Here is a 19,455-nt window from a genome sequence, read left to right on the forward strand (position 1 = left end):
GTCCGTGCGTCAGTTGGTACATCGCGCGGTACACCGTGAACACACATCAGAGATCATTGCTCCTGCACATGAACCTATTGCAGTCCAGACTTATGGATGTTACCATACTGTACTGAGTGTAATTATTAATGCCTCTTTTCGTAGTTTGATGTTCATTCTATCGACAGTGCGAACATAGTTGTCATTCATAACAACTTTTTCTCTTGCAATTAACTGTACTTTGTGAGTGAAGTTTAGATGTTTTTAATGTACAATACAGTGCTTTGAGATATTTATAAATGAAAGGCCCTTTATAAAATAAAGTTAAAAATTATTGTTATTATAACCAGGGTTTCAATTAAGCCTGATCTGTCCAGGGCAGTAAACCGGCAAGGAATATTTCCACGCCCGGCAAACCACATCCAGTACACTGCTCGCCATGGCTGGTTGTGGGCTACTGATCGTGGTGCCATCACCCGGACATTTACCGACGCGAAGGCAAATATTTGGTAGAGAAATGAAGCCTCTGCTCATAACTCACCCAGTAGATTCCCATCCTTAGCCACTCCCCAGACTAATCACCCTTCACCAAATTACGGGGGGCGTCAAGAGGTAATGGGTTCAGCGCCCTTCCTCCCGAACCAGTTGACCCCGGAGCCAATTGATATCAACTCTTCGCAGCTCTTCACTTTGAACCTCAATGCGGCATGCCTTTCCTTTCACTTCAAGAGGCGAGGTGAAAACAAGACACGTTCACAAGATGAGGCGGTGCGACGCGATGTGCAATGTGTGTGATGTGCGGTGGAACGAGCACGGGCACGATGAGGTGTGGTGAGGTGTGATGATGTGCGGTGCGATGTGGCACTCACCGGCATGCCTGGCGTCCCTGGAAACCCTGGGGTTCCTGGTGTCCCCTGTGTGGCAAAAGAATGGAGTCAGAGTTTGCGCACACACATATGTGCGTACAAAGACAAAGATCCCCCATATAGCCTTAACAGACTGTAGGGGCAAGTGCTGTTAGCGAGTACCTATGCACACACATGCGCACACAAACGCAAGCATGCGCACACATCTCGCCAGTGCCACACCTGCTCCCGACAAAGAGATGGCAGCCTCTCCTCCCTCGTGAGCTTTCAGACTTTCCATGCAGCCAGCTCAAGAAATGTTCAGTTTTATATCGAGTCGTTCATGCAAATGGCATTTCACAATCGCTGAGGAACCACAGACAGTCTGTATGACAGCCAGGCGGTCAGCCAGCTCCATCAACTGCCCAAGCTCTGAAGTCCTCGACATATATATTTCAAGATGTTTTCAGCCAATCAATGGGTGTTTACACGTGTGGGAGAAAACCGCAGCGCCTGGAGGAAACCCACGGGCGACGCAAGGATTTTAACGGTTGACCTGCACGGGGAGGATATGGGCTCGCGTCGGGGCCTGCGTTTCATTTGCTCCATTTTTTTAAAAACACATTTGGCTTGGTTATGACATGCCGTGTCGTGTCAAGGCGAGCGGAAACCAGACGCGCCTGGTAATGGGATGCACGCGGCGCAAATCTACAAACATAATTTTAGCTTGGGAACAGCGTACGGAGACGTGGCAGCCGCTCGTCATAAACCTGCCCGCCTGCCCGCCTGCCCGCCTGCCCGCCTGCCTGCCCGCCTGCCCGCCTGCCCGGCCGGCCTCTGCTGCTGCTGCCCTGCCCGCTCGCTTGTGGCTCCTTCTCCACGCGTCCGCGAGTCGCCCTCGCTGGCTCTTCGCGAAGCGAGCCGGATACTGTGCGGTGCCGCGTGTTACGAGTTGAAATTACTTTCATTCCTATTATCGGTAATAACGGCCATCGTTGCGCGTAAGGAAACGATACGGAAAATAATAATGTATAGTCCTTTGTTAATCCACTCATTGAAAACTCGTTTCTTTAGAACTGTTTTTTGTGTTTAGTTTGTTGTCCTTACCCCACACCTCAGATTAGCGTGATTTGCTACGTACGGCGTGAAAGAGGTTCAACCCACACACGCGCGCGGATGGGTGGAGGCCTACGCATACCGTGTCGTTCGGCGACTGTCTGATCACAACTCTGTGGTCATTTTCCCAACATTGCAATCGTGGATAAGTGGGCTAGTCATTAAGCCCCCGGGTAATGGGATGGAAAGGTATTGGGATGAATATGTTGATGTGTGCATTATGGTAATGGGTTGAATATGTTAACTGTATGAATATGGATATGGAATGCATATGGACATGTGATGAATATGGAACTGGGATGAATACGGCGCGTAACTCCCCTTATCCGCGAAAAACAACTCCAGATAACAGGAAGCCGTTATGCAAAGCGGGATGGCAAAATAACTGGGGATAATCAGAGATAATGGTAATCATAGGGCTGGAACTAGTAAGAGATTTCTTTGACCCTATAATAGAGTCTAAAGAGAAGATTTATCCTGTGGTGTTATTATTTTGTGAAAATATTTGTATTTTACCAGGTAAAGCCTACTGAGCTACGTAGCTCTTTTTCAGAAGCGACCAGGACACAAATGAGAGCTCAACGAAGTGGCTTATCACGTGGCAATTTATAGAAGCAAAATACTCTATATGTGTAGTTTGGTGAGTGACAATCACCCCGACATATGCATGTTTCTAAAATCTGGAAGGGGACAAAGCAGAGGACCGGGAGATAAAACCCACGTGACCACCGGGAGAGAGAGACACGCAAGCTCCAAATATACAGCAGCAGGCGGCAGGGTCGGGATCGAACCCACGACCTCCTGTATACCGGGCGAGGTGGTTAACATCTGCTAGCCACCATGATGATGATGAGAGAGACACGCAAACAGGTCACGCGCGTTGGTTGGGAGGAACTCACCCTGAAGCCCTTGGGCCCAGCGTGGCCCATGTCTCCCTGGTCGCCCTGCAGAAGCACAATTCCAACGTCAAGCCGAGTCCCGAGTGTCATGTGCGGAGCAAACGAGCAACAGATCCGCACTCGTTGAATGTCGGGAGTCCACATTCGCATGAACCAGTCCTTGCTGTGCTGGAATGCAGCAGCTGAGCTTCAACACGGTACTTTGAAAGCTCTGCGCGTGATGAGTGGTGGTCTGGTGTGGTGTTGGATGGTCACGTGTAGTGTAGCACGGAGTGTGGTGTTGGGCGACGAGAGGTAGTGCAGCATGGAGCGTTGTATGATGAGAGGTATTACGGTATGACGCCATGTGATGTGGTCTGCAGGGTGTGGGCCGTGAATTCCACTTGCCTTGCTGCCCTCTGGCCCAGGTGAGCCCTCGGGCCCTGAAAATCCTGGAAGTCCCTGAGGTCCCTGCAGGCCTGGGAGGCCTGAGGCACCCTGCACACACACAACAACAACGACGACAAAGACACAGATCCCCGTACAGCCTCGTACACACTGCTGGGGCAAGCGATGTTAATGAGCACCTCTCAAAGCTGGGCATGGCACTTGATGGGATGGTGTGGCCGACGCTACATCGGTGCCGATGTTCACACACCACAAGAGGTCCTCATTGAAGTCTGAGTTGACCAACGGGAGGTCCCAGGAGAGGTTTAGATATCACTCCCCACTGATGTTAGCTCCCAGTGGACTCATAATTACGGCAGGAAGAGCGTTCCAGACGGCCGCAGAAGCGCATCTGAAAGCGCCACGTGATCTGGTGACCACAGTCTTCGTTCGATGGGCAGCCAAAAGCTGCTGATGCTGCTGCTGCGATGACCGAAGTTCATGCGTTGATGGTTTATGCTCCTTAACAATATCAGCACCATCCGCCTAACAATTCAAATGAACTCAACGCACAATCACGCAGCGGTGGAGCGACTTGGCAGAGCGGAGCTCGCCACGGGGTTGGTGGTGGGAGTGGGGTGGAAACGATGATCTGGGAGCTGGAGGGCCCCACTTCCCCAGGAGAGGCCGGGGAATCCCGGCTGGCCGAGTGTCCTCCCCGGCTAGCCCAGTTCCCTGCCCGGCTCCCCCTTGGCAGTGCCTTTGCCCGAAGCGAAGGCACTGCCAAAGTGTGGCAGGTGCCCCTTTGGCCCAGACTTGCCACCGTCGCTACGGGCAGCATCCGTGGCCGAGCCTGTCGCGTTTCACGTTCGTCTCTGGCAAATTGGGAGTCGGCGAAGCGACGGGACAACTCGGGACACGGGGCTCGTCAAGACATCACAATGGGCTCCAGATCCTCACGCAGCGCCGCGAAGCGCACTCCCCTCAGCGCCGTGCCGCCAATTGACTAAATCCGGCCCTTGCTTTCCACCAAAGTGGCTAAATAGATTTCGAGTCAATCATCCCAGCCTTACATGTTGCGATTATCCCTAATTGGCTTTGCCCGATTTCCCCCTGGGAGGCGAGCGAGCGAGCGCGCGACGGAGACACGAGTGGGAAACTTCCATTTGCCGCTTTTGATCTTCGCAAAACGTCGAGCGAATTGCGTGGGGTTTTTTGTTCTCTCGGGAAGTCATCGGCTGAGAGGTGGGAGGTGGGGGGAGGAGGGGGTGAGCGACGACTTGGGTTATGCCTGGAAGATTCGATGTGGGCTTGCTGTGGTTGTTCCGATACTGGCTGTTTGGGCTGAGCTGCAGCTCGGTCGGTAGTTAAGGCAGAAGAGTGCACGCCTGGGCCGCGATGCGCACAGATGAACGGATGCAACAGAGGACTAGCAGGCGGCGAATACATTTGTAGCGTATCACGGATTATTTGTGAGCTGCGGTGTTGATGGGTTAGCGAGCGGGCGAGTGTGAGCTGCAGTGTCACGTGTGGGTAGGTGAGTGGCCGAGTGAGCGAGTTTGTGCGTGGTGGTTTAACACAGCAGAGGGGATAAGACGAAACGATCACTGCTGCTGCTGCTGTGAGGGTGAACGGAGTTCTCGCGATGATGGTTTATCCTCCTTAACAAGACATCAGCACCACCCGCGTAACAACTCAAATGGAGATGTGTTGCGGTGCAAGGGGGTTGAGGCTGGGAGCGAGTGGCCAGCTGGTGGAGGAGGCTGGTGGAGTTGAACATCTCACCTTGTCTCCCTTCGCTCCACTGCAGTCACATGACGACCCTGAGGAACAGCCGTGGCACGCCTAGAACAAACAACAACAACGACAACATTGCTCAACAACAACATATAAGACAAAACTCCCCCGTATAGCCTTAACAGACCGTTGGGGCAAGTGCTGTTAGCGAGCACCTATGAAGGCCAGCACGGCACACGAGGGGGTGAGTGGCCAACACCACGCCCGACCGCCTTTGTCTCCCCAGTGGTAATGTTTTTACACACACGCACAAGGTACTCATTTGAGGCCGAGTCGACCTAGGGGAGGCCCAGGACCGGTTCAGATAATCGTCACCGGTGTTGACCGTGAGCGCGAATCGAACCCGCGGTTAGCCAGGTTCGCAGCGCAGCGTAGCGCTAACCGCTGCGCCACCGCTCCCCAAGACACACCGCCGCACAACACAACAACGGATGCCGCGCAAGTGCCGGCACCTCCGTACGGTGCGAAGGAAGTTCTACGTACGCGTGCGTACAGCGCCTCGCGCGCGCGTGTTTGCATGTTCTAGTTTCACTCGTCGTGGAAGCGGCTCGTTCGGGTTCTTGTGCGCAACGGCACTACCATCGCCACCAGAGGGCAACACTTTGGTTGCGCGAAACGAACCCAGTGGGATCGTAGGACTGGGTTCATTCCCCTGGGGCGCAACGATGTGGGGGTTTCGGGGCCGTGGGTGCAAGGACGCACAGAGGGGGCCCAGGTCGGCCACAAGGGGGGGGGGGGGGGGAGAGGGGGCTCGAATCAACGGAGTGAAACAAGGAACAAAACGTTAAGAAAATTTTATTTTGATAAAAAATGTATTCAAAAGTGACCTGCGGTGCAACGCGGACCATGCCCGAGGAAGGCGTCTGGGCTATCACCGTCGATCGAGCGGCATCGCGTTGTGGCGGTCCACCCCACTTTGAGGAAATCCTGGACCGATTGGGGGGGCCCCGGCATGAAAGCAATACGCAAGGTAACTTAATTGTGAGTATTAGTACCTTTAAATCTGTTTTGTTCATTATGAATATCGTCACCGTAAGACTGTCTTCCTCTCTAAACCCAATACACGGTGCAACTCGAGTAATGTATACAGTGTAGGGGCCGTCCATAAATGACGTCACGCGATTTTGGGCGATTTTTTTACCCCCCCCCCCCCTTCGTCGCACGGCGTCACAAAAAGTCAGACCCCCCCCTCAAATATGACGTCACAAAGCTCGCCCCCCCCCCCCAAATATAAAACATGCTTCAAATCGCTTTAAACACTTGTCATTCTAGTGCGTATTTAATGTGGCTGTAGGAGAAACCATTTGTTAAAAAGTAGAACGTGTTGTCTATATTCATTTAAAGTTGCACATTTTGATGTGACGTCACATTTATCACCCCCCCCCCCCCAATCGTCACACATCGTCACAAATGTCTGAAGCCCCCCCCCCCAGGTCCGTGACGTCATTTATGGACGGCCCCGTAGTTATATTGCCTACATGTTATGGTTATACGGGGTTATGGTTCTACGGGGTTAAAAACATCAGTAGCTATTTCAGTAAAAAGCGAGTCGGGGGAGGGGGGCGATGAGGGTAGCCCAGAGTCGGGTTGCTCCCTGTCCAGCCCCTCCAGCGGCGCTAACAACCCCGAAGCCCCCTCTGAGAAACACTCATCTCTGCGAGGGCAATTGCTTTTGATTGGAAAAAAAGAAAGTCTTGTCAAGTGCGAGTGTGGTGAGAAAGGTAACATCTGTTATTGACGAAAGTGTCGTTTAAAAGCATTTTGACCGAGTTCAAATCCCGGTTGGGGGTTGACTCAGCCCATCATCTCCGCGGGGTCGATAAAATTGGTACCACTCTGTCGACACGTCAACAGTGGTTGTCTTGTGACTCACCCCTGCCATATAAATGCGGAATTTCCATCGCTGTTTCAAGAGAGAGCTGTAAACGGGAAAAGAACACTGACTAAATGCTTACGGGCTGTTCTTGATTTTTTTTAAATCACAACATTGACAGTGTAAAGAATGTATCGCAAGCACAGCGGGCAGGAAAATTATCCCCACACCCGGCACGTGTCACCGCCAGTCTACTTAAAAGCGAGCCAGAAGATGTTGAATGATGGATGAATAATCGCTGATCGTATGAATTCTGCACTTTATCGGCAGGGTCCCCGGTGTGCCTTGAGAAATGCTCCTAGAAACGGGTTATGTTCGGCATAGCCCGTAGCCGGCGCTGCTCCTTTCTCACCACCGCTATCACGAAAGGGTGGCTTCTAAAGAGCAATTCTCATCCATCGAGCCGTGAATACCGACATCAAATACAAGAGCAGCCCTTGCTGGCAGAAAAAAAAAATCACGCAATAATGATTCGAATATAAATTTGTAAAGTGGGCCCATTTCATACGAAGGTCCCACCGATGCGCCACCGCCGTGTATGGAAAGCCACGAATTAAATAGAACCTGCAGAGTACATGGCCCGGACTAGTTGAGGGGGGGGGATAGAGGCCGGTTTACAGAGGTGAGTTTACAGAGGTGAGTTTACACAGGTGAGTTTACAGAGGTGAGTTTACAAAGGTCAGTTTACAGAGGTGAATTTCCCTTCGCTGCCGTGTGGTTCCGTCGCGCCGGAATGGATTATCGCAAATTTTCTGTAACACCGTCGCCGGAACCTTCCGGCGTGTCGTATCGGGCTCGCGTTTTTGTTGTTGTAACGAAGACATGAAAAAAACTAATGAAGTACGTGTCCAAGACCGACTTAAATATCGCTAAAGGCTACGATCGCCTTGTTAGCAAAGCGTTTCAAAACTTGGGAGCGGCACGGTGGCAACATCCCGATCAGCGGCCACATCCCGATCACCCCGGCATTGTCCAAGCGGAGCTGGCTGGCATGCTGTCAACAAAGAACCAGACGCCAACATCGCGAGTTTAACTCGCCAACACAACTCTGCGCGGAGGAGGAGAATGTAAAGTACAATAAAAAGTGTTGGCAGCGTTTCTCCGACGTAACGGTCGTGCGTGTTTGGGAAGTTCGTAATTGTGAACGACATTAATCGTTGAGAAGCATCGCACGCACAGCCAGCTGTCTCTTTGTTTGGAAGTCTCCTTTTGTAAGTTGTTGCAATATTCCTGAAGGGCCCTGCTGATCTACTCCTTCTCTGCACTGTCGACGTCTTCATCTTTGTGCTGCTTCTGCTGCCGATGTAGTTGCAGCAACGCAGCAACCACCACGGATCTCTCGCGCAAAATAGCCGGGCGGCTAATTCCAGATTTGAAGTTTTCGTGACTGCAAGGATTCATACTCTTTGGTTTTTTCGGTAAAGTCACGTAGGAGGCTTGTGTTGCTTCCGAAACGTCGTGAGTTAATTTTTTTTTATTTTTCACCTACGTGACTTTACCGAAAAAACCAAAGAGCCGGGCGGCTGGCTGAACGAGATCATCATTCGTGTAACCTCACGAAATAAACCGAAAACCTACAACAGTGGGAATCGCCGAAAGATCGCCGTGCCGCGTGCAAGTACAGCCCCACGGCGTCTTCCCCGTGACAGGCGACGGCTTTCTAGGTCGACAGTGATCTCGTTGGGAGCTCTCCGCACCAACACTCACTATGCTCCCCCATGCACAGCTATGTCCAGAACTTTTAGTCATCCCCCCTACCCACCCACACCACACCACCACGTCCGTCTTTGCCTTCCTATTTTGCCCCTTCTGCTTTTAATTCTCCCAGAGAATGAGGAGGAGGACGTGTGGGGAGCAGGGTGGCCGGATCCGTAGCGCAGAGCGCTAAAACCACGACGCTACCGCGTTCCCCAGCGCACACGCACACACACGTTACATGCCCACATCACACACACACGCACACACGAACAACATGAATAAATACACGGACACGTGGTACTAATTTAACAAGTTATCCCTCCGACGGGGGGTGGCGGCGGGGACGTGGGTGGGTAGGTGGGTGGGTGGGTGTGTGGGGCTCTGTCTAATGATGAACAGTCGTCCTGGGGAATACAAAAAAAAGGTACTGGAAACGCTGCACCCCACTTATAATGGCAAAATCGTGCGTTCAGCTCAAACGCGAGGACGCAGAGCGCGCGGATCAAGGACGCGCGCAGAGTGGCTCGCGCGCGCACGGAGACGCTGACACGTGCACACGAGGGCATGTGGAAACACACGGACACTTTTTTTTCTATACAAAAAAAAACGTATCGCAAGCCCTGTAGCTCGAACATACCAGACTTAACCATATCCACATTGTGATTGTAAATTGCGCTCGCTGCGCACGCAGGCGTCGATGCAACTGTTGGGGCCAGGCCGAACCATTGTAGGCCTCGCCAAGTAAGTCAAGTCGTGCTCGGATGACTATTCAGTTGTTCGCCAGCTGACTGGCAATTGACAGCGGATTTTTTGTGTATTGCTACCGGTGTACATCACCCTGCGCACAATGTGAACGTTTGCCGCGCGGAGGTGGCTGCGCTGCTGCACGCGGCTGCCTGTAACCCAGTGCTGTGGAGGCAGCAGCAGCAGCTATGGTTGGTGGATCACCGCACACAGACGTTGCGATGCTACTCCCCGTGGGTGTCGAGGTGCCATAAGCCTGTCCTGCTAGGAGAACGGCAGAAATGTACCCTTCCACCTGCTCCTCTGATTCGCACCGTTGGCTACGTACCGTTCGAAAGAAGCTTCAAGATGCATACGTATGGGATAGAGTGTTTCCCCCTCACGCCACTGGTGTGTTTTCTCCAGGGGCTCCGGCTCCCTCCCACATGTTAACACCTCAATGTGTAGAGGACTGGACCGCAGAGCTTCGGGAAATTGTTGGCGCCGGATCATCACGTGGCTACCTCTCCGCTCGTCTGTTGTTCCTCGTGCCACTTGAGTCGTGCTCTCTCTAAGAGCACGAGCGAATTACTTTACGGTGCGGTACAACTTGACACTGTTTTATTACAAAGAATACGGAACACAAGCTAGAAAGGCTCGCAGAGGAGCGTGCAGAAGTGCTTGTGGGTAATTACGCCGAAAGTAAAACACATTGTAGTCTGTGGGTCTGTCCGTAAAGTGACTTTACCGAAAGACCCACAGAATATCAATTCCTGCATTCACGAAAGCTTTAAGTCAAGATAAAACACGTTAATTACAAAAAACACGAATTAGGTCCATATCGACAACTAAGATAGTGGACTTGGAGTGTCAAATGTCGTTAGGAGCGATAACTTCTGCTTTTCTGATAAACAAACTCAATTTGTTTAATTTCCCACGTGACAATTTTATTTTATTTGTTCTGTCAGGTTATGGTAAAACAAAATGCATGTCTCCACGATCCAGCCCAAGATTAACTCATAAAAAATGTTTAAGCCGTGGCGTGAACGCAAATATTTTATGCGCTATTATTATTTCCACCACAGGAGGGCATCAGTGACTGGGTGATGGAAAGGAAAGCTCACCATTCGACACTCGTATGTAATGTAGCTGTCAATTGTCGGGGAGTTTAATGCCCCATGGACAGCCTGAAACCCGCCATATGAACGTGTAATTTCCACCACTGGCTCAAGACTACTAAGAGACGTGAGTGTCACCCCACACTTTTTGGAACAAGGAGGCACACGGTGGCCCTCTGACAGGGTGAAAGTGCTCACCAATCACCGCTCGGAGACAAATGACTTTGAAACTATTGGCAAGTGCGCCATGTAGGGCACCTAACGTTTGTGAGCCTCGATGTTAGCGTGCGGGTCGCCACGTTAGTCCACAACAGGTCTCTGTGCAAGTCTGTGGGTCTTCGTGTGACAATCTTTTGGGAGGGAGGGGGGGTGGAACGTCGACGGTTTCAAAAATGTATATTTTGTGCAGGGCGTCAGCGGATGCACGTCCTCCTCTTATGGACGGCGCCTCAGGAGCCGGGGAGCATTGTCACTCGACGGGCGAAAAGGTTGAATCGATCAAAGTTCTAGAAATTTCGCTCCCCGGGAAGCGTGCTAGCCACCAGACTGCCACAGCGTGTCGGCTCTCTCCGCCAAATGTCTTGAAAGTGTGAGCTCTTAACCACATTCTGTTCTTTTCATGCGTATTTATTTTTGTGTTTTACCAGGTAAGGCCCACTGAGCGATATAGCTGTTTTTCAGATGCGACCTGGCCACAAATGATAGCTCTATGAAGAGGCTTATCGTGTGGAAATGTATAGCAACCAAACACCCTAAACGCGTGGTGTTGATTCTAAGTGTGGAGGGAAAACCCGGAGGGCCAGGAGAAAAATCCACTCAACCACGGGCAGAGAGACACGCAAACTCCAAATATACAGCAGCAGGCGTCAGGGTCGGCATCGAACCCACGACCTCCTGCATGCCAGGCGAGGTAGTTAGCATCTCACCACCGTGGCGCCCCGTATATAAATATATACAGTACACATTTCGCACTTCAGAGCCTCACATTTAAAAACATTTACCAGTGTTGAACATTTGTCCAGGGGTCACTGAGAGCGCCTCCAGCATATCGAGTTTCACGTGAAAACGTTGACATTTGACCTCCGAGAAACACTTAAAGCGCTCCGGGCGCACACGCACGTACGCATGCAGTATGTATGTTGAACTTCTTTCGCACCGTTCGTAGCCAACCGTGCCAATCGGAGGCACGTCCTCCCGGGCGCGGAGCGTACGGGACTGTTCGCACGGCACGACTGTCGTGACGTGAACGCGCCATCCACGCCGACACGCAGCGACGCTGATGACCCCGTGAGCTCGGAGGAGGCATGAGTCGTCCGAGGCGAGTGTGGACCCCGCGACTTTAACATCGCAGCCCACTTGGGGCCTTTCCCTGGCAAAACTCGGGCCTCTGGACATTGACGTGCACGCCGACCGCGTTTGCGTCCAGACGCAGGTTCACGCTGCTGCTCTGCGTTTGTTTGTATTATCTTGTCTGGGTGTGCAAGGTGAATCAGCACCTGGCGGGCATTAATTTGTCAGTAGTGGGGGGGGGAGGGGGGGATTTTGATGTTGGTTATTCCCATCATGGCAGAAAAAGAACACTCTTGGAAGGTAGACGAAATCGAGTCCGAACTTTCAAGGATGAAAATGTGGAATTGATCAAGCCAGATACACGTGCTGGTGATACCTCATGAAACGCTTTTGCCGTGGGAACAAGTAAAGCCTCTATTAGAAAACTCAGCTTTTCCAAAAAAAATAACTAAATAAACATACGTGTTCATTTAAAATGAAATGAAATTCAGAAGCCCCCCCCAAACCACCACCCCCTCCTTGCAGCATGCAGCATTGAGCACAAACTCTCTGTCAGCAGATTATATCAGCCCAGTGTTCCATGCCCCCCACCCCCGCGACCCCTCCAGTCCCATAAGCGCTTCCAGACGCAGCGGTGACATCAACGCCGGAGCCCCTCCACTCACTCTCCGCAACCCGATCTGCAAATGTAAAAAAGCAGTCTGACTTGGCCCTGTTGTTATGAGTTGCTATTATTATTATTTTGATTATTTTATTTATTTCATGTCCCGTCTGCAGAGGCTTAATTCTGAAAGAGTTTTAAAGGCAGCAGTGGTAGCAGCTGTGTGCCCCCCCCCATCCACCCCTCCCCCCCCCCGCAGTCGTCATCATTACAAAAAAACGGAGGGGGGGGGGTCCTGGGAAATGTTCGCAGGGATGAGAGGATGTACGGCGAGACCCGCGCCGCTGAGTGATGAATTCCATCCCGTGGGGCTGCTCGCAATGTACAGCGGCGTACGGTGACGTCTCTGCCGTGCGGAGGTTGAAAGCATGCAAGCGATAGCTCTGTACGTTCGTCTGTCCGTTCGTCCATCCGTCGTTCTGGCTCTCTGTCCGTGCCCGTGGGAAGTGGTGGGGGGGGGCACGAGAACCTCTCGATGAATACGATTCACAAAAAGGTGCCCCCCCCCCACCGAACCCACCCAAAACTCCGTCCATACCCCCCCCCTCTCTCTCTTTGCATCACGTTCCTTGGACACTGACGGAGATTGCCGATTGCGGTTTACGGAGTGACCGGTGGGCGCTGGCGTGGATGCCGAGACGTGGGAGAACATCGAGTGCGCATTTGGGGAACTCGCGCAATGGCGATAAAAAAAAAATATTATTCAGCAGACGATTGGACGCCTTCACACATCTGTTCCTCCACGTAAAACAAGTACATATATAAAATGCAAAAAAAATGTTGATACATCCCATCAGCCGTTCAGCCATGTGGAAATGAAGAATTTGAACGGCGTTATGCAAGTGAGGCTGAGTGTTATTGAGACGTTTCAGAAGGACACGTTCTAGTGCATGAATGTTCTTACGTTCAGCACGGCCTCCCTCGAATGCAACGTTACTCTCAACGTGCCCTCAGCTGGTTGCAAGTTCGTGAATGAATGAAGTAAATGAGTTTCAATGTCAAACGTAAACCACGAGACAACGAGCATGGAGGCAGCGTGCAACTGCTGTTCCACTGGGCCACCTTGTTCTTATCATTCTTAGTGATAAATATACGCACTCAATTTTAGTGAGTATATTTAGTCGTTGTGTATGTATGTTGCACTTCTTTCGCACCGCACGCAGCCAGCCGTGATTATTGAAGGGTCTGTATGGAGCTCGTTAGCTACTGTTAGGTAACAACAACAACAAAAACTGATCGTCATTAAACATGTGTTTACGTTTAATTCTCATCAGCCCTCAAAGTGCTAAGCTCAGTCTCCAAACCGTTACTACCCACTCCATCTCTCTGGCTTCTCCGTTTATGTTCTATGAAGAAGGGCCATCGCCTGAAACGTCGCCAATTATTAAAAAAGAAAACACCGTTTAAAGCCACCGCATTCTTGAGGACGGTGTTGCGTTGTTTTAATGTCATGTGTTAGATCTGTGGTTCTCAGCCTGTAGTCCGCGGACCTACTGTTTGTCCACAGCGCCGTGGGACAAAGTTCGACAGAACCGTTGCAGACAGAGCCGTGCCTAGGCTACACGGCGAGTTGGGGCGACCGCCCCGGGCCCCGTGCTTTGGGGAGCCCCGCGCGTGCTTCGACTTCGCGCTGTCAAATGTAACGTTTTCAGGTTTAGTTTTAATGCATCTGGGGGGGGTGTGCACGTGGTGTGAGTTGCCCCGGGCCCCGCACCCCCCGCTAGGGACGGCCCTGGCTGCAGACGCTACACTGTTTTTGTCTCTCGTAACATCACCTTCGTTTTTGGTTCACGGCCCATTACACAACCGTCTAAAGTTAAAGTTCGATCTGACGATTGCCCGGCATCGCTTGCAGGGAAAAATCAAATCTGTTATCGTAAAAATCAAATCTGTTATCGGAAAAATCAAATCTGTTATCGGCGCGCGGTGATGGGCAGCGTCCCGTGTGCCCCGTGATGTCCAGCTGCTGGACATCGCTGCTGTCCCATCGAGGATCCTTCTCGGTGACGCCGAGCAGAGGCCGAACCTCAACTCCGCGTGCGTGGAGACCCCCATGCCTGTGCCCCCTGTCGCAGTAACGCTAGGAAGCAGCGTATTTTCCTTATCAATTTTCACTTCAATTACGCTAATTTGACAGAATTCCGCGCTCGTTTGTATCGCGCTCTGGGTACATTCCAAACCCATTGCGCTTTGCTGCTTAAACCCTCCCACCACCCCCCCCCCCCCCCCAATGTGTAACTTGCCTCTCACCCTCCCCCCTGGACATCCAGGGAGCCTTGTGAGGGAGCCGCGTGGGTCAGCCGCGCGAGGATGAATAGAGGCCGGCAAGTTGTTCTTGAAACCAGCAGGGCCATATCGCTGTGGCACGTAAATTACTGTAACCATTTTCTTTGCGTTAGTATCAATATTTGAGCATATGGGAGGGGGCTGTGCATACCGACGTGTTTGGCAGGAGACGTCTGCGGCGGGCCTGGCTCCTGGATGACGCTTTACTAGTGGAGGGCAGCTGACGGCAGCTGTTGGCAGCTGCCCTCCCGCTCCACAGCAGGAGGCGAGAAGCGACGATCCATGCCGTCGTGTGAATGTGTTCAAAGGGTAACTTTCCCCGTGTCATTTTTGTCACCTTTTTGGTTTCTTTTCTCTCTCTCTCTCGTTTGTTCCGTCTTCCTCCGTGACGTTTTCTGTTTGTATCACCTGCATTAAATTTTATCGGTAATAATTCCTGGAATAGATAGATATTTATTTTCATCCGTGAATTGCTGCGTGCATTTTGGGTATAATACTTCGACCTTATGCAGAAGTATTATCCCCAGTGGTATGCCATTGTACATGCGATGCACGCCACTGTGTGTTGTTAAATGTATTTAAATCACACTCATAATTACATGCGTTCAGGGGGATGCTTCTGGCAGTCAGCCCTAGGCTGTGAACCCACAACACTCTGGTCTGTCCGGCGGTGACCTGCCAACGAGCCTTCGCAACTCCACGTGACCCTCAAAGTGCACCTAGCCTGGCGCAAGATCCACAGTGGCCTCTCCATCGTTTGCACTTCACGTCCGTCGACGGCCAACTCGAGTGAAGTTGACTCCAGTGGGCCCGACTTCTCCTGGAACTTGAGCTGACGGACAGCTAGAGTTGATTACATTAGAAAGCGGCATTTCCACCACGCCATTTCAAGTTGACGGAGTTTCCGTGTGAGTTTGACCAGGGTCTGTCCCACCCCACCCCCTCCCCCAAATGAAGAATGTTTCTGGTCAGCCCGAATAATAACGACGCAGGATTCGGACCGCCATCCTGAGAGGCGAAATCATCGTCCCGGGGAATTTGGATTCCCTGCCACCCGACTTTGGCAGCCAGTTAGAGTTGTTTCTGGAAATATGAACATGGTGGGGGCCGGCGGGCGGGCGGGGAATCGAGAGGCATGAAAGTGGTGTTGGTGTCAGCTGTCGCTTGCTACGTTCCCAAACGGCGGCCGCAAGTAACTGAGAAGACGTACAATGAATTATTCCATTCTGGGCTTCTCAAGTTGGTGGGAGCGTCGCTTTACAGGATTCTTTGCAACCGGGCTGTGTCCAAGTTGTCCCACATCAACACCCAATTACCGCCCTGCTGGCAGCAATTTACTCGATCACATCACAGCTAACGGATTGAAAACGCAGGCGAATGAAAAGTCCATCGTGCGACGAGGGATCGTGGCAAAGACAGAAGTGAGCGGAGGCTCCCGTACCGCGGAGGAACGCGGCACAACGGAAGACCCCGGCGTTTTGGTGAAATTCCCGGTCTTGAGCGCTGTCCCGACGGATTCCTTTCCCTCTCTGACTGCTACAGAGATCCACAGTCGACTAAAGGGGGGGGGGGGGGGAGAGGGGAGAGCGATCCCTTGCAGGAATCTCAGCAGAAGCTCTGCGATATCCGCTTCCGTGGGCCGGGTTGACGTGTGGCGGCGCATCGCTCTGCGAGAGGTGCGGTGCCACGCGTAGTAACGCAACGACACAACCGGAATACAACTGGGGGGGGGGGGGGAACTTTCAACAAGTTAAATCACAAAACAAGGATGGGGGGAGTGAGATCACTTGTCCTTCACCGGAAATCTGGTTCCCCCCTTACTGCGGGAGAGGCGCAGAGTTCGGAATGTTCGCGCACGCTCACAGCCGAAAGTAAACGCGACTCCCTGCTCAAGTGATTCCTGGGACGGTGCTCACCTCTTGGCGGCAGTGAGTTCTGTTTCGCATCGAGGTCGTCGATCTAAATGTGAAGCAGATCTCTCCACATCACACGGGGCACACACAAAGATGTCGCCTTTAGCAGGCTGTAGGGGCAAGTGCTGTTAGCGAGGAGCACTGATGAAGGCCGGCATGGCGTGCGAGGGGGTGGGTGGCCAGCACCACGCCCGGCCGCCTTTGTCTCCCAAGTGGCGATGTTCACACATCGCACCAGGTACTCATTTGAAGCTGAGTCGACCTAGGGGAGGCCCATAACCGCTTCATTATAATCGTCACTGGTGTTGGCCGTGTGCGGGAATCAAACTCGGGTCGCCGGGTTCGTAGCGCTGCACGCTAACCGTTGCGCCACCGCTCCGCACACAAGCGCAAAGACAGATGCACACACACACACAAGAGATTTTCATCTTAACTTGAGTCAGCACTCCGTGCGTCACAGGGACACCCACACATACATAAACAACTCCTCTCTCCTAATCAGAACCAGACTTCTCCACTTCATAGGGGATACGTTTGTTCAAATGCACACACGCACACGAGATATATATCGTGATTGAACTAAGCACCCTGTCACGCGGGATGTCTTTACCAGTCATCAGGCGCATGCAGCGTGTAACGACTTAATTGGTGTTTGAATAGTGGTAAACATTCCCGACGCTACCGTGTTGTCCTAGCATCTCGCCGCGATGGCGAGATGTGAATTACCTCGCCAGGCATACAGGAGGTCGTGGGTTACATCTTAACCATGACGCCTGTATATTTGGAGTTTGCGTGTTCTCCCCGTGGGGTTTTCCCCTCCACATTTAAAATCGACGTGAGTTAAACGTTTTTTGGGCTATCATTTGTGGCCAGGTTGCTTCTCGAAAAGAGCTACATAGCAGCTCGAGTGGGCCTTACCCAGTAAAATACAACGATCAAAAATATCAAATAGAAATGGACCTTTGGCTGTCTTTACATTCGCGTGAATCGTCGTGAATTTGTGCATTTTCCCTTAATCTCCCAAGGGCTGCATGAGCCGCCCACCGCGGCCAGAGGCCACGGCGACCCGCGGCACGGCACCAACGAGGCCACACAGATAACGACGGCCGCGTCCAAAACAGCAACAAAACACACGCACATTTGTTACCTTTCCCACATTTTGCGGAACAATTGGCCCCCATACACATTCCAGGCTTTTTTTTGGGGTGGAGGGGATGGGAGGACGAATTCCCACGTTCGTACATTCTCGCTGTTTCGGTAACAAGCACCGGACAGTCATCCGTGTCCGCGGGATGGACCGTGGAGTCTGCAAACAGATGGGTTTGGGTCACCGTCGTGCCAGCCAACGGCTGTACACAGGCCCCGTTTAATCACCCGCGATTAAATCGGGCTTTGTTGCGTCGCGGGAACCACGGGGCTTGGACGCGGCTTCATCCAGAAGTAGATCGGAGCTGATGTCAATGGCCACTCTGGTAAACAAAAAAGGTAAAGGTGCAGCCCTGCAATGTTTTTGCTTACACCACTGCTGGTGGAAGCGCCTCCACTAGAGGGAGCTCTAGAGGGCCGGCTCCAGAGAGCATGACAGCCTACACGCTGACGAGACATCACACTTTACACACGCAGGGCCTGCCGATAGACTAACTCTGGTGGAACCATTGATACTCCTACCTGGACAGAGGCGGTGGGATTTAAGAAATGCGCCCCTTTGTTTTAATCTCCATGCCATGATAACGAATAGAACCGGTGACCCCTGGATTGCAAGTCCAGTGCGATAACGATCACAGCATGGCAGCTTCCCTGGTCCGAGAGTGGCCATTCAAAGCACCTTGTCCACTAAGATCTGAGGGCCCTTGGTGAGAATTTGGATCTGAGTAGACGAGCGAGGGGGGAGGGCAGGGGAGGGAAGGGGGTGGCAGGAAAGGGCAGGAAAAGGCAGGAGAGGGCAAGGGAAGGACAGGGCAGGGGTGGGCAGCAGCCCACAAAGCCAACTTCAGTCGGAGTGATGGGACTCGCGCGCCTTCCAATCCCTCCCCCCCCCCAAAAAAAAATAGGGGCCAAAAATACAACCCAAAAAAAATCTGCACGTACACACCATTAACGATCGTTCATCTGGGCAAAATGAAAAGGCGGATTAGAGCGGGGACAATCGCCGATCACCACGACCCACGCCGCCCTCAAGTGCCACAGAAGGAAAAAAAGCCAAAGTCCTGGCAGAGTAACGCGCACGCAGTCCCCGAGCCAGACGGGCGCGTGAGAGCCCCAGCGCAACGCCGTTGCCCCCTCGCCACGCAGCGGTGCCGTGAGACGCAGGAGATCCCAGCGCTGCGCTGCACGCGTGCAAGAGAATGTAGTTGAACGCAGTGCCCGATGAAGCTAGCGCAGGGCCTGTAGCATATGTTACAAAGGGGCCCTAAAGTTTTTTCAAAGAACACGTAAATATTAAAACACAAAATGTGTACTTGCCTAGTACAGCAATTGTATTTTTTCATTTGCTATACAGCCAGATAATACGACAAATTGCTAACCTTAAACACTCAGTCGTTCGTAAAATTTGAAGGCGGTATAGTACTATAGTAATAGAGCAAGTGCAGAATCACTGAACCGGAATTGATAGCTTGAAAATATTTAGTGCGGGGCCCTTGAAAGTGCGGGGCCCGTAGCATATGAAACTTTTGCTACCAGTATAATCCGGCACTGAATGAACACATTTTAATAACCATAATAGAGGTTTGTTGGGGTTAGACCGCGTCAATACAAATGCGTCGTTAGACCCGCCACCACCCGACACAGCCTATTAGTCAGGTTTGTCACGTAAATAGAACGTGCGAATTGGTTGCTAGTTCAGCTCACCGGTTTAACGACGCATTTATATTTACGCGATCTCACCCAAA

The 19,455-nt window shown here is 52.1% G+C and overlaps 1 protein-coding gene across 2 annotated transcripts in view; it reads right to left on the reverse strand.

Moving 5' to 3' along the window:
• LOC144950056 (uncharacterized) overlaps window positions 1-19,455 on the reverse strand; it is a 95,510-nt gene that overhangs the window by 54,106 nt on the left and 21,949 nt on the right. For both annotated transcript variants that reach the window (XR_013640341.1, XM_078880040.1), the window contains exons 2-5: window positions 4,991-5,050; window positions 3,227-3,316; window positions 2,840-2,884; window positions 849-893 (exon numbers count right to left, since the gene is read on the reverse strand). Coding sequence is in view for 1 of the 2 variants with exons in the window: in XM_078880040.1 (XP_078736166.1) it covers window positions 849-893; window positions 2,840-2,884; window positions 3,227-3,316; window positions 4,991-5,050 (240 nt within the window). In the remaining variant the exon portion in view is untranslated. The remainder of the gene's footprint in view (window positions 1-848; window positions 894-2,839; window positions 2,885-3,226; window positions 3,317-4,990; window positions 5,051-19,455) is intronic.

Source organism: Lampetra fluviatilis, chromosome 56 (assembly GCF_964198595.1).
Source record: "Lampetra fluviatilis chromosome 56, kcLamFluv1.1, whole genome shotgun sequence".
NCBI classification, from domain to species: Eukaryota; Metazoa; Chordata; class Hyperoartia; order Petromyzontiformes; family Petromyzontidae; genus Lampetra; species Lampetra fluviatilis.